Here is a 12,302-nt window from a genome sequence, read left to right as displayed (position 1 = left end):
TCACTGCAGTTGACCCAGTCAGGAAGTTATGAACCTGGCTGGACTGGAGAGAGTTGCCTGCCTGAACTCTAATTCAGCCGAGTTTCTCAGTCAATCCCAATACCTTCACATACCAGGAAAAGAACAGGAATTTTTTAAAGAGGTGCGTGAGAAAAGTCCTTTTCATTAGTAGAACATCTAAGTTTCCTATTTGTAGAAATCTGCAGCAGTGGGATAATGGGGGCTAGGGGGTGCTGCTGAACTTGAGAATGCAGAGGCCTAATAGAGGTTTCCTGATTATGGCACGGGGCGCTGAACTTCTGCTGGTCTGCACCCTCAGGCTAAGGAGAAAGCTGTGACCCGAGTCTTAGAGCCATGTGCTAGACAGGTTACCACTTTCCAACACCGGTATTCACTCAGCTGAGGCTATACTTAATAGTGGGGTCTGGCTTTTTTGCATTCCAGTGTTTATAAGTAGTATGTAAAGACCTAAAGTTTTAACGTATGATAAAAACCAGTGGTTCTCACCTGTTTTCCTAGACCTAGCTAGAAGCTCACCAGCACAAAGAGGCTCAACAAGGGGTTAGGTAGGGAGAGGTGTCTGAAAAATCAACCCAAATTATTAGAATATTCCTGGTCTCTCAATTGCACATACCTAAAATAACACTAAGTAAAACTCTATAGGCAATATAAAAGACTGCAGAGTATCTTTAGGATTCTACAAAAAAGCTACTGGAATAAGTGGATTTAGCAAAGTGGCAGGATACAAGTTCAATATAAAAAATTATTTGTTCATACTGGCAATGAACTATTAGAAATTCAAATTATAAAGACTGTCATTTATAATATCAAAAATATGAAACACCTAGAAGTAAACTTAACAAAATAGGTGCAAGACTGCAAACTATAAAACATTGCTAATAGAAGTTAAAAAGACCTAAGTAATTGGAGAGATATACCATGTTCACAGATTGAAGATTCAATGTTGTTAATGTTTCTCCTCCAAACTGACCTATAGATTCAAAGCAATCTTAATTAAAATGCCTAGCATGCAACAATTGATTCTAAATATTATAAAGATATGCAAAAGAACTAGAAAAAAATTGTGAAAAAGAACAAAGCTGGAGCCTTCCACTAACTGATGTCGGGACTCGACCGTAACGGTTTGGTGAGGTACTGGAAGAGGGTTAGATGGACAGATCAGTGCAAGAGCGCAGAGTCCAGGAACAGAGTCACACTTACACTGTCAATTTCATTTTCAACAAAGTTGTATGGATGACTCAGTGGGGGAAAAGATGGTCTTTTCAACAAATGGTGCTGGAACAGTGGTATCTATGCGCAAAGGCAAACAAATCTGATGCTTACCTGACACCATACCTAAAAAGTAACTCAAAATGCATCATAGGCCTAAGTGTAAAAGCTAAAACTATAAAATTTCTGTAAGAAAACATAGAAAATCACTGACTTGGGGTAGGCAACACAACAATTTTAGGATTAAAAAAAACCCACAAAAACCCAAAATTTAAAAATGGAGAAACTGTACTTCATCAAAATTATACACTTCGGCCCTCCATAAGACAACCTTAAGAAAATGAAAAGGCAAGTCACATATAGTTTGCAGATATTTTTCTCCCAATCTCTTTGAGAAAGGACTTATAATCAAAATATATGAAGAACTCTTACAACTCAACAAGAAGACAATCTGGTTTTTAAGAATGGGTAAAAAGACTGGATTTGACAGCTCTCCAAAGAAGACACATGAAAGGCAAATAAGTCCAAGAAAAGCTACTTAAACATCTTTAGTTATTAGGGAAATACAAACTAAAACCACAATAAGACACCACTGCACGTTTATTAGAATGGCCAGAATTAAAAAGGCTTTTTTGGTGAGGTTTTGGTGAGGGTGCCAAACAACTGGAACTCTCTGGTTCTAGAGCACAGCCACTTTGGAAGACAGTTTGGCAGTGGCCTAACAATCACACTCCTAGGTTTCTACCCAAGGAAACATAAGCCCACACAAATTCTTATACACAAATGTTCATAGCAATTTTATACATAATATTCTAAAAGTGGAAGGAACCCAAATGTCTGTCAGTCCATGAATGGGTAAACAAATTGTGGTATATTCCATATAGCAAAATACCACTCAGCCATAAAAAGGAGTAAACTGATAAATGCTGAGTGAAAGAAGCCAGACACAGACTACATACTACTTAATTCCACTTATATAAAAATCTAGAAAAGGCAAAACCAGTGACAGAAAGCAGATAAGCAGTTTCCAGCAACTGGGGTTCAGGGGAGATGTCTGACTGTTAAGGGGGGGAGGGCATATGAAAGAACTTTTTGGGGTGATGGAATGTTCTAAAATTTGACTATAATGGTAGTTATGTGAGACTCTACATTTATCTAATGCATCTAATTGTACGCTTAAAATGTACTTGCCATTTTACAGCAAGTAAATTGTACCTCTAAAAGCTGTTGTTTTTTTAAAGCTTCTCAAATATGTGCCCTAAAAAATACTTGAAGTGATAATATATCATAAATTTGTAATATTAGTCTAAATAAAGTCTAAACAGAGCTTTACTTAGGCTAGTTGGAGTCTAACCAAAATGTCAGAAAACAAAGTATTTAAAGTTTGAAACTTGGCCAAAACTTATGCACTAATTTTTAATGATTTTTTTTTTTTGTATTAGCATTTGGTTGGAAGCAGAACATTTTCCTATTCATTCAAATGAACATTAACCTATCCATATGCTTTGCATTATTGTTTTGTACCATTTTTTCCTTTCCTGGCTAATACAAGATATAATTTCCTAATTAAAAGATTACTCTAAGTGCAACCTGACATTTTAAAATTTCTACCACCCTAATTTCTTTCCAGTCCACAAATAATACCTAACATGTTTTCTTGCTGCTATCTAGAAAGGAAAAAGATCAAATCAACATGCCTCTGAAAAAGTCACAGATAATTCAATTAGGATTGACAAAGAAAAAAAAAGATAACAGACGAAGACAATGTGTCTTGAGATCAATATTTTAGAAGCAGATATCTCTAATTCATTAGATTGCCACAACAGCAGGTTTATCAAATGAAACACACACACACACACACACATCCTTGTACCCTTCAATATTATAGTAACAGTATAGCATCCAATCTGCTTAACAGCTCAGATTTTGGAGGATATACTTCTGCTTTTAATACTATGACATAGAAACTTATAAAACATTTGGGAACTAGTTTAACACACCCCCTGTAACCACCCCCCCGAAATACTCCCTCCTCCACCACCCAGAACAACAGTCCCTTCACATCCCACAGCAACTCAGTAGCCGCGTTCTCTTGGCTGTGCACACGGTGTAACACCTGTGTCCAGATGACCCCGCACAGCTTCAAGGACTCTTGCAGGGTGGCTGTGGATGAGGCTGGGCAGACTGCGAAGATGCCTCCTGCTCTGTAACTAGTGCCCTTCCCTCTACTACACAGGGAAAGTCTCCTTTCAGTCCTTTACACAGTGATCAATGACGGATTGTATTTTTTTATGAGTAGATTTTAAGAAGTCCTAACCATTCACTTAGGCTTACGACCTAGCCAGAAAGTAATCTGATTTTGTGCCCCTGATACCTAATTTACCATTCTTTCCCTGGTAAAAATTCTCCACTGTACCTCCACAAAGCAAATAAGTGAAACGGAACTGGGGCGCCCAGTTCCTAAAGTTTTATCTCCTTTCACTTCACCCATTTCTGTAACCCCTCTGGCTGCTGAAGGTTTTTGAGTTTGCTGCCTCCCCCTTCGCCCAGAAATTCACTTGAGCCTATTAGGTCCATGTTTCGGGGGGCATACTTTATTTGATTTTTTGGCTGGGAATGGAGACTAGTGGAAGGAAGTCCTTGGTAGATTACTGATGACTGGCCAGAAGTGGGCCCCCAGTACTGCTTGGCAATCACACATGTTTCCGTAGACCGTTCTGTGTTCTATCTGCCCAGATTTGAAGAAAAGCCTTAGCTTTTCTCTCAAACCTCCATTACTTCCTCACCATCTCTCATTCTCATCCTATTTCTCTGAGAAAATAATTAAGAAACTTCTACAGGCTCTTACCACTCCATCTACCCACCTACTTGCACATAAGACTGTGCTTCCCACAGTCTTTGCCTCAAGGGCAAAGCTGTCCTTCCTCCAGTTCAGGTCAATAACCCTGCAGTCATCCTTGTTTCCTCCCTTAAGCTCCACATCCAATCCATCAGAGAGTCCTGTTGGTTCTACCTTAAAATATACCCAGGATTCAGCCAATTCTTAACACCTTACCAACTTGACCTCAAGCCACCCCCTCTCTCACCTGGCTTATTGCAAAAACCCTTCTAATTGTTTCCCTGTTGGCCCACTCTCCCCTCTACAGACTTTTTCAATATAATAGTGGAAAACAGAGTAATCCTTTTATAATGTTATCACTGCATTACAACCCCCTTCATCCCCTCACCCCAAAGGCTGACCACCTCACCCAGAGAGAATGCCAAAGTCCTTACCATGCTCGATGCTCCACCAAGCTGTACACTCCCTGGTCACCTGTTACCTTTCTGCCCCTCCTTTTCTATGACAATGTACCTACCTCCCTCTGCTCTAGCCACACGGAGTTTTGTGTCCTTGTTTGAACACACCAGGCACATTCCCATCTCAAGACCTGTGCTGTTCCTGTACCAGAGATGTTCTTCTGTCAAATTCACCTTTTCAGGGAGGCCCAAGTACCCCACTGAAAATGGCAGGCTTTTCAGGGCTCCTGGGTGGCTCAGTTGCTGTTTTTAAACTGAAATTCTTTTCCTGAAATTCGGAATGCACTGCTGAGTGCTTTCTGTATCATTTCTCCCTAATAACAAAAGACCCCTCGTTGAGCATGCTGGAATGCAGTCTCTTCATTAAATGAGGTTATTATCGTAGAAGTATTTGTTTCCTAATCAATTCTCAAAAATAGGTCTTGAAATAGAAGAACCAACCTCCTCAAAGAAAGCCTTGTAATTCTCTACTGTGCTGTTTTTCTTTCTGTCCGTGAGACACATGGGGTTCCCACTAGCTTGAAAACTCTGAGAGCCGGCAATTCTATCAGTGCAGACGTTCTTCTTAACTAGTACTTGCTGCCTTACTTACACGATGCTCTGTTTCTACTTTGGTTCCAGGATGGAGGCGGGGGGTTCTTTGCAAATGACCAGAGTATTTCAGCAGTTACAGTTTATCATTCTATTGGTTCATGTGGTCTGCTAACCGGTTCATCAACCACCTCCCTCTGCTGACTCAGACAAGGTGGCCCCTTTGCTGCTGCTGAGCAGCTCAGCTGTTCAAACCATGCCCAGACCTGTGAAGAATCTTAGCCAGACTTGGTCTGAGACCCCTCAGCTTCAGTCCTGACTCCAAAGCACCTCCCATCATCCTTTGCCCTACTGACTCAGGTTCCTCCTTGTCACTGTTTTCAAATGGGCGAAGAGCTCAATGGGGGCAGAGTGAGGGGAGGGGGAAGGGAAGAATCAGCTATTCTCAGGATACTGAGGGCTGAGGGACAGGCTGGAAATGGGACCTCAGAAAGTTCAAGATGTGGAATGCCTTTCTTTTCCTTTCATGGCATTCCTCCTCCCCCTCCACTGATAATTATGTACACACACATATTTTCTCTCTCTCTCTGCCCCCCAACCCCAGGATTTCCAAAAACTGGAGCAAAATTGTGATCAGAACACATCATTTAGTTTGTTTCATAATGGACTTTCTTGATAACCAAAAAAGACCATATTTTCAGGATTTTTTTTGACTGCAACAAATTAGAATCTATGCTTTGGCTCCCTCTGATTAGTTACTATAGCTGTAGTCTATTCACATGCAGACAACGGTGCAGACTTCTTCCTGTTCACACAGCAGGGAAGGAGGAAGGACTAAACAAAAATAAAAATAAGTTAGACAAAGGGATCAGAAGAAAAAGGCTAAAAGTGTAAGAGTGAATGGTGAGGTTAGACTTGAATAAAGTATGGGGGAAAATGGTTAAGAAAGAAGTAAAAAAAACCCAAACAAAATTAAATTCAATACTTAATATCTATTAAATATTCATCATTGGAAAATAGAGGAAAAGCTGAAGAAAGGTAAAAGGCAAGGAAGCAATAAGGAGTCCAAGTAGTTAATACAAAACAAGTTGCATTCATGTCCATGGAGGCCCTTCATTAAGCATATTTATCAATGGTTTGCTTGTTTCTAGTTATTAGTTAACCCTGAAGTTCTGGTAAAACTGAAAAGGCACGTTTGATATGTCGAACCAGCTAGTTGGAATGAAAATTGAGTCCCAAACCTAAGAACACAAGAATGTCCTAAGTCTATGTGCAATATTTTAATACACAATAGAATCAGTGTACTATTTTCAGTAGTGGCCCATTACAGCACTTGTGACACACGAGAATTTATTAGCTGAGACATCAGACCTAGGTGGACAGAACAACTCAAACAGCAACGCCTTAAATACTTGAGAGATCTGTGAATATCAAGGTGATCTTAATATTCTTAATCCTCTGGTGTTAAAAACCGTTTCCACCAGACCTTGATACACAAGTGGATAAATCACATTAAATCAGTCTGTACTTGGGGAGCTATCTTAATCAGAAAGAGATTTAATGAAAAGCCTTAGCTTAGATGAATACTCTAATTATTACAGGCTAATATTTACCCACAAAGAAGAATTTGTTTCAGGATTAGTCAGAGACCAGGAGAAGCCAGAGACACCAATTCAATAATGGAATGCCTAATTAAATGATAATGGAATCCTAATTATAATGTATTGTTCTCCCTTGCACATGATTTATTTACCACAACTGCTTTTCGCTCAGTTCATTAAGGAAAACTAAATAAAATGCAATTACTAAAAATAAAGGGGGGGGGAGAAAAAAGAATTGGTAAATTAAAACTTTTTTAATATGGAGAAATTGAGATATAACAAAAAGTCTAATGTTGGAAAAATCCTGCCACAGAAGATATGGTACATTCAATTAGTGCATGTCGACACCGTATATTTGTGCTCTGTCCTTCGTAAGTCAGTCCCTGCCTGTATATGCTTATGGTTTTTTTTAAGGAGACACACATCCGGGTGCCTGGGTGGCTCAGTTGTTAAGCGTCTGCATTCGGCTCAGGTCATGGTCCCAGGGTCCTGGGATCGAGTCCCACATCGGGCTCCCTGTTCAGCAGGAAGCCTGCTTCTCCCTCTCCACTCCCCCCTGCTTGTGTTCCCTCTCTCACTGTGTCTCTGTCAAATAAATAAATAAAATCTTTAAAAAAAGACATCCATCAAATCAAAAGTACTGATGTAAAAGTCCAGTATTACAGATCCTATGTTAGTTACAACTACGATAGGAGGTATAAAGACGTGTAAGCAATCCTTGCCTTTTGGAAGTTTATAATCTAGTTGGAATATGTGAAAGCATATGAAAAGTTAAGCAGTAACACAGGAAATAAAAGTTAATACAAGGGGGCGCGAGGGTGGCTCAGTTAAGCGGCTGCCTTTGGCTCAGGTCATGATCTTGGGGTCCTGGGATCAAACCCCATGTTGGGCTCCCTGCTTGGTGGGGAGTCTGCTTCTGCCACTCCCCCCGCCCCTGCCCACTCGTGCTCTCTCTCCCTCAAATAAATAACATTTTTTATATTAAAAGTTAATGTAAAATTTTAACAGAAGTGAAGTGAGTGTAACAGAAGAGGAGTACTGCGAGTTCAGAGGACAAGATCACTGTGGGCTGAAATGCTGCTAAACAGTGAGAGCAAGGAGGCTATTCTGGTTTAATACATGCATAAACTAGTTCCTTGAGAAGAAACAGGATCTTTAATAAGGAAAATACATTCTAAAAGAATCCATTAGTTAGGAAAAAACAAACACCAGATATCTCTTGAAAAAGGACAAACTAATGCAACAGAATAGAGTTCAAAGCCATTCTGATGATGTCTGGGAACTTAAAATGACAAAGGTGACATCACAAAGCAATGGGGGAAAGACCCATTGCTTAATACATGGTGTTGGAGAAAAATAAAACTCGGTCCTCATCAACAATAACGGAGGTTTCAAGATGGATAAAAACTAAATGTAAAAGGTAGTTCCATAATTAACAGAGAATAGAAACTGTTTTTATCAGAAATGTAAAAGGTAATTATACAATTAAGAGAAACTAGAGACTGTTTTTCTGATAAGTAGCGAGGAAGATTTTCTTAAACTTCAAGAGCATAACTTATAAGGTAAAAAAAAATTATGATTTTGATTACATTAAGAATTTCTGTTCAATGAATATGTAACTGGAGAACATATTTGCAATGTCTCAAACTGAACACGGAATTAATATCTAGAACATAAGAATTTGTACAAATCAGTAAATCACTATGGTAATCTCAAAAGAAAAACAGGAGTTATAAACCTCGAAGAGGAAACCCCAAAACATAATAGGCATATGAAAATCCTCTGTAATCCAATAAAAGCAAATCAAAACAACAGGGTACCCACTTTATACATATTCAACTGGCAAAAAGGAGAAAGCGGGATAACACCAAATGTCTGTAGGAGTGAGACCAGATAGGCACTCGCACAGATGGCCAGTGGAAGTTCAGAGGGCAGGAACTCATCAGGTTGGAGAGCAATCTGGAGCTAGCCAAATTAGGGTCTCAAAGTCCTAGGACTCAGCAATTCCACTCCTGGGCATCTATCCCTAAAGAAATTCCCACATGGACATCTAAGAGAGCCTTTATAACATACTCACTGTGGTGTTCTTGTGATGGTGAGAACCGGGGGCTTCCTGGGGGTACATCTTTGGGACTGTTGTAAATGAGATGTGCAAAGGACATGCCATGGAGAAGGTGGCCAAGGATTAGACACACACATAACAACACGAATGTATTTTAACAACAAAATGCTAAGTGAAAAAGTAAGAAACAGAATGAGATTTAGAAGGGTCCTAAAAATATAGGAACATAAAACAAACAAACAGAATGAGATTTATGAGTCCTTAAAAATATAGGAACATAAAATGAAGTTTTAAAGGAACATTTAGAAGCAAAAGATACAAATTAAATATACCAGAATGACTGCCTATGGAATGAATGAAGAAGAAATGGGAGTAGGGTACAGGGATAAAGTGGAATAAATAACAAAAGAGAAGCTTTGCCCAAGACCAATGATAATATCCTCATAAACTGAGTATGATTAAATCAATCATCTGAACCTAAGGTCTTCATTAAGTAATACAAGTAATCTTAAATAGTTAACAGATACTAGAAAATACAAATCTGGCCCTTTAAAATAAACCCCCCCCCCAAATCTTTAAACTAGCTACCCTATCCAATCAAATAATAGCTAGCAAAACATTTTTGAAGCAGAATTTAAAGGTCAATCCTCATTGCCATGGAATGCTCTAATTTTAATACACATCATGGGATGGGGAGAAGGAGGGGATAGTTTGTCTTGGCCGGTAAAACCTGTTCTAAACTGGAATACTACAAATTCTGAGAACATTATTTGGATCTCTTTGGTTTTTATGTGCATCATTTTATTTTTCTGGTCGTGGGTCAAATGAAACCTGTCAAAAATTTTTAATTTAGGAATAGCTTTGCTGTGACTGCTCAGCTTCTCTTAATCCTCCTGTATAAATCTAAAACAGATCTTTACTTGAGCTATGTGAATCTGCAAAGGATTTATACTATGAGGATGAATTACCTTGCTGTTCTTTTTAAATTTATTTTGAAATAAATTCAAGCTTGTAAAAAATATTATGAAATACTAAAAAGACTTCCAGTAAACTTGACCTTATATGCCTTCTATATGTTAACATCTTCTACAACCATAATACAATTAAGCAAAATGAGATTAACACTGAGACTTTACCAGTAATCTAGAGGTCAAATTTTATTCAAATTTTGCCCATTGTTCCACTATTGTCCTTTTTCTGCCTAAGGATCCAATCCAGGAACCAACGTTGGTAGTTATTTTGTGGACTCTCAGTTTGGTTTGTCTGATGTTTTCTTGTGACTAAATCAAAGGTATGCATTTTGGCACGAATACTTCAGAAGTGATGATATGCTCTTCTCAGTGAATCATGTCAGGATCCATTATCTTTTGAGTATCAATAGATGCAGCTCAGGATGGGCAATATCCACCTCTTAGGTACACATCGCCATGGTCTGGGTTAATAATCACAACATCAAAGACCATGTTTTATTTCCGCGTACTCCTCTAATCTCTGGGATTTCATGATATTGTATATATTGTCTTCCTTCTCTAAACCCCACAGCCCTTTATGTGGCCTTCTCCCACAGCCACTTACCATTTTTCTAGTTTATACTAAGTGTTTATTCAAAACCAGAGGTGATTACTCCATAAGAGCAGGCTGCATGTCTTTCTCATCTTTGTATTCTCCACATTGCTTTGAACATACTCTTCATACAAATACCTGTTAGAAAAATGGTTCCTCTGTATTACAAAGACTTAAAAAAAAATCCCACTGAATGCCAAATGGTAAGCTGGGTACTATCCAGTATTATTCAACACTCATAATAACCCCACGAAGTGGGTCTTGAGACTCAGGTTACCTGAGTAATTTGTCCAAGGTTAAAAGCCAGTAAGGGACAAGATGATGGTTCTAACCTAGATCAGTCTGATTCTAAAGCCCCAGGGTTGGGGTTAGGAGTTTAATATTGGGAGACAGTTGAGAATTTCTCATTGTCAGTTTGGTAAACAGAAGATGTGAGAAATTAAGTAAATGTTCAAATAGGCTTAGAGTTGGCTGAATAAATGGACTACATTTAGAGGTGCCTGAGTGGCTCAGTCAGTTAAGCATCTGCCTTCAGCTCAGGTCCTAATAACAGAGTCCTGGGATTGAGTCCTGTGTTGGGCTCCCTGCTGAGAGGGAAGTCTGCTTCTCCCTCTCCCTCTGACCCTCCCCCCTGCTCATGGTCTCCCTCGATGTCTCTCTCAAATGAATGAATAAAAAATCTTAAAAGAACTACACTTAGAAGCCTGGTTTCCTGCCTCCCAGCGGTAGTGTTTTCCACTGCATAAAAGGACTGGAGTGAAGGCCCCAAAATTGTACTTTGCTATTCTCAATAAGCACAGGTTTTAAAATCTGAAAGAATACAATTGGTCTTTACATTATCTTTTTAAAAGTCTCTTAAAATGTTAAGTTTGGCAGCAAAAGCCCTTTAAATAAACTTAAATATCTTAATTTTATTACACTGCAAATATAACTGAAATTCTTTCCATTTCTGAAACCTATTACAAACAAAACATCAATTAATCAACATTTACCCACAGCAGAAAAAACACACTGTTCTAATTGAGAATGTGTCCAATGGAAAAGGACAGGGCTATGGTATGCTTTCTTGCATGCGGTACTGAAATGGCAAAGTTTCCATTACTCTTCTAGGTATGATTATGAATACCTAATTCAACTTGAAAGAATAATGGGCTCACATGTAAATTTTTAAATGCTTCCTTCATTGACCTGTAATAAACTGAGAAATGGTACAGTCTATCACATTCCTAGGGTGAACCAGGGTTAGCTTTTATTTCAGTGAATTTACTTTGCTTGGAGTACTTGTTACTTTACTAAAAGGAGATTTATTCATATTATCTTTTATATCCAGCCTGAAAGAGAAAACTAAAAGTTTTTAAGTGAGGAGGGTGACCATATAAATGAATATTCTCTTGTGGATCATTTATCTCGGTCTATAGTTTTATCTTTATGGTGCTATACTACCATCCATCATTCTCATGAAAATCTATCAGTGACTCTTGGGCCAACATTTCCTTTTCTCTCTGCAGACCTAGCAACTAGAGCTACTCTCTTGTAGTTGTGTTACAGCTGGCTCAGCTATGGTCACAGTATGACTTCAGGTCTCTCTGACTTGACTCACTCCAAGACCCTCCCAGACGTAGCCTCCACCTTTCTAAACCACAGGTATATAGGTACAAAACTACTGCCCACACTGAGAAAGTCAGGCAAACCAACTAGATAACAAGTACATTCAATAAGACTCCCTCAGAAACACTAGCTTGCACATTTAAAATGAAGGCTAAACTTAGGCTCTGGTATATTTGTCAGTCTAGAAAAACAGTTCAGTCACTGTAAGGCTATTTATTTGCCTCATATACTGCTGCGGGTACAGCTTTTAGAGGCTGTGTGTGGTGGGGGGGGATCATGCCCTAAGTTGCAAGGTCAAAGTTCATTTCAAAGTCAAACTAAGCTGTCCCTGTTCTAGGGTGGGGAGGGGCTAAGAAAACATCATTCCTGATCCTATTAGTGTTCAGAATGGCTTAAAAGTAGCTCTTCAA

At 38.9% G+C, this 12,302-nt stretch overlaps 1 protein-coding gene across 13 annotated transcripts in view; it reads right to left on the bottom strand.

Moving 5' to 3' along the window:
- Positions 1-12,302, bottom strand: part of LCLAT1 (lysocardiolipin acyltransferase 1) — a 233,680-nt gene that overhangs the window by 63,642 nt on the left and 157,736 nt on the right. Inside the window, exon 6 of one of the 13 annotated variants that reach the window (XM_064572070.1) lies at positions 3,721-10,422. The exons of the other annotated variants lie outside the window; for them this stretch is intronic. Coding sequence (XP_064428140.1) covers positions 10,373-10,422 — 50 coding nt within the window. The 3' untranslated portion in view covers positions 3,721-10,372. Of the gene's footprint in view, positions 1-3,720; positions 10,423-12,302 lie in introns of those variants that run through there. 13 annotated transcript variants of the gene reach the window in all.

The sequence above is a fragment of the Mirounga angustirostris genome, unplaced genomic scaffold (genome assembly GCF_029215605.1).
Source record: "Mirounga angustirostris isolate CCGP_5_RB_7025 unplaced genomic scaffold, mMirAng1.0.hap1 SCAF_10, whole genome shotgun sequence".
Taxonomy (NCBI): domain Eukaryota; kingdom Metazoa; phylum Chordata; class Mammalia; order Carnivora; family Phocidae; genus Mirounga; species Mirounga angustirostris.
This window is presented reverse-complemented; position numbering and strand designations above follow the sequence as displayed.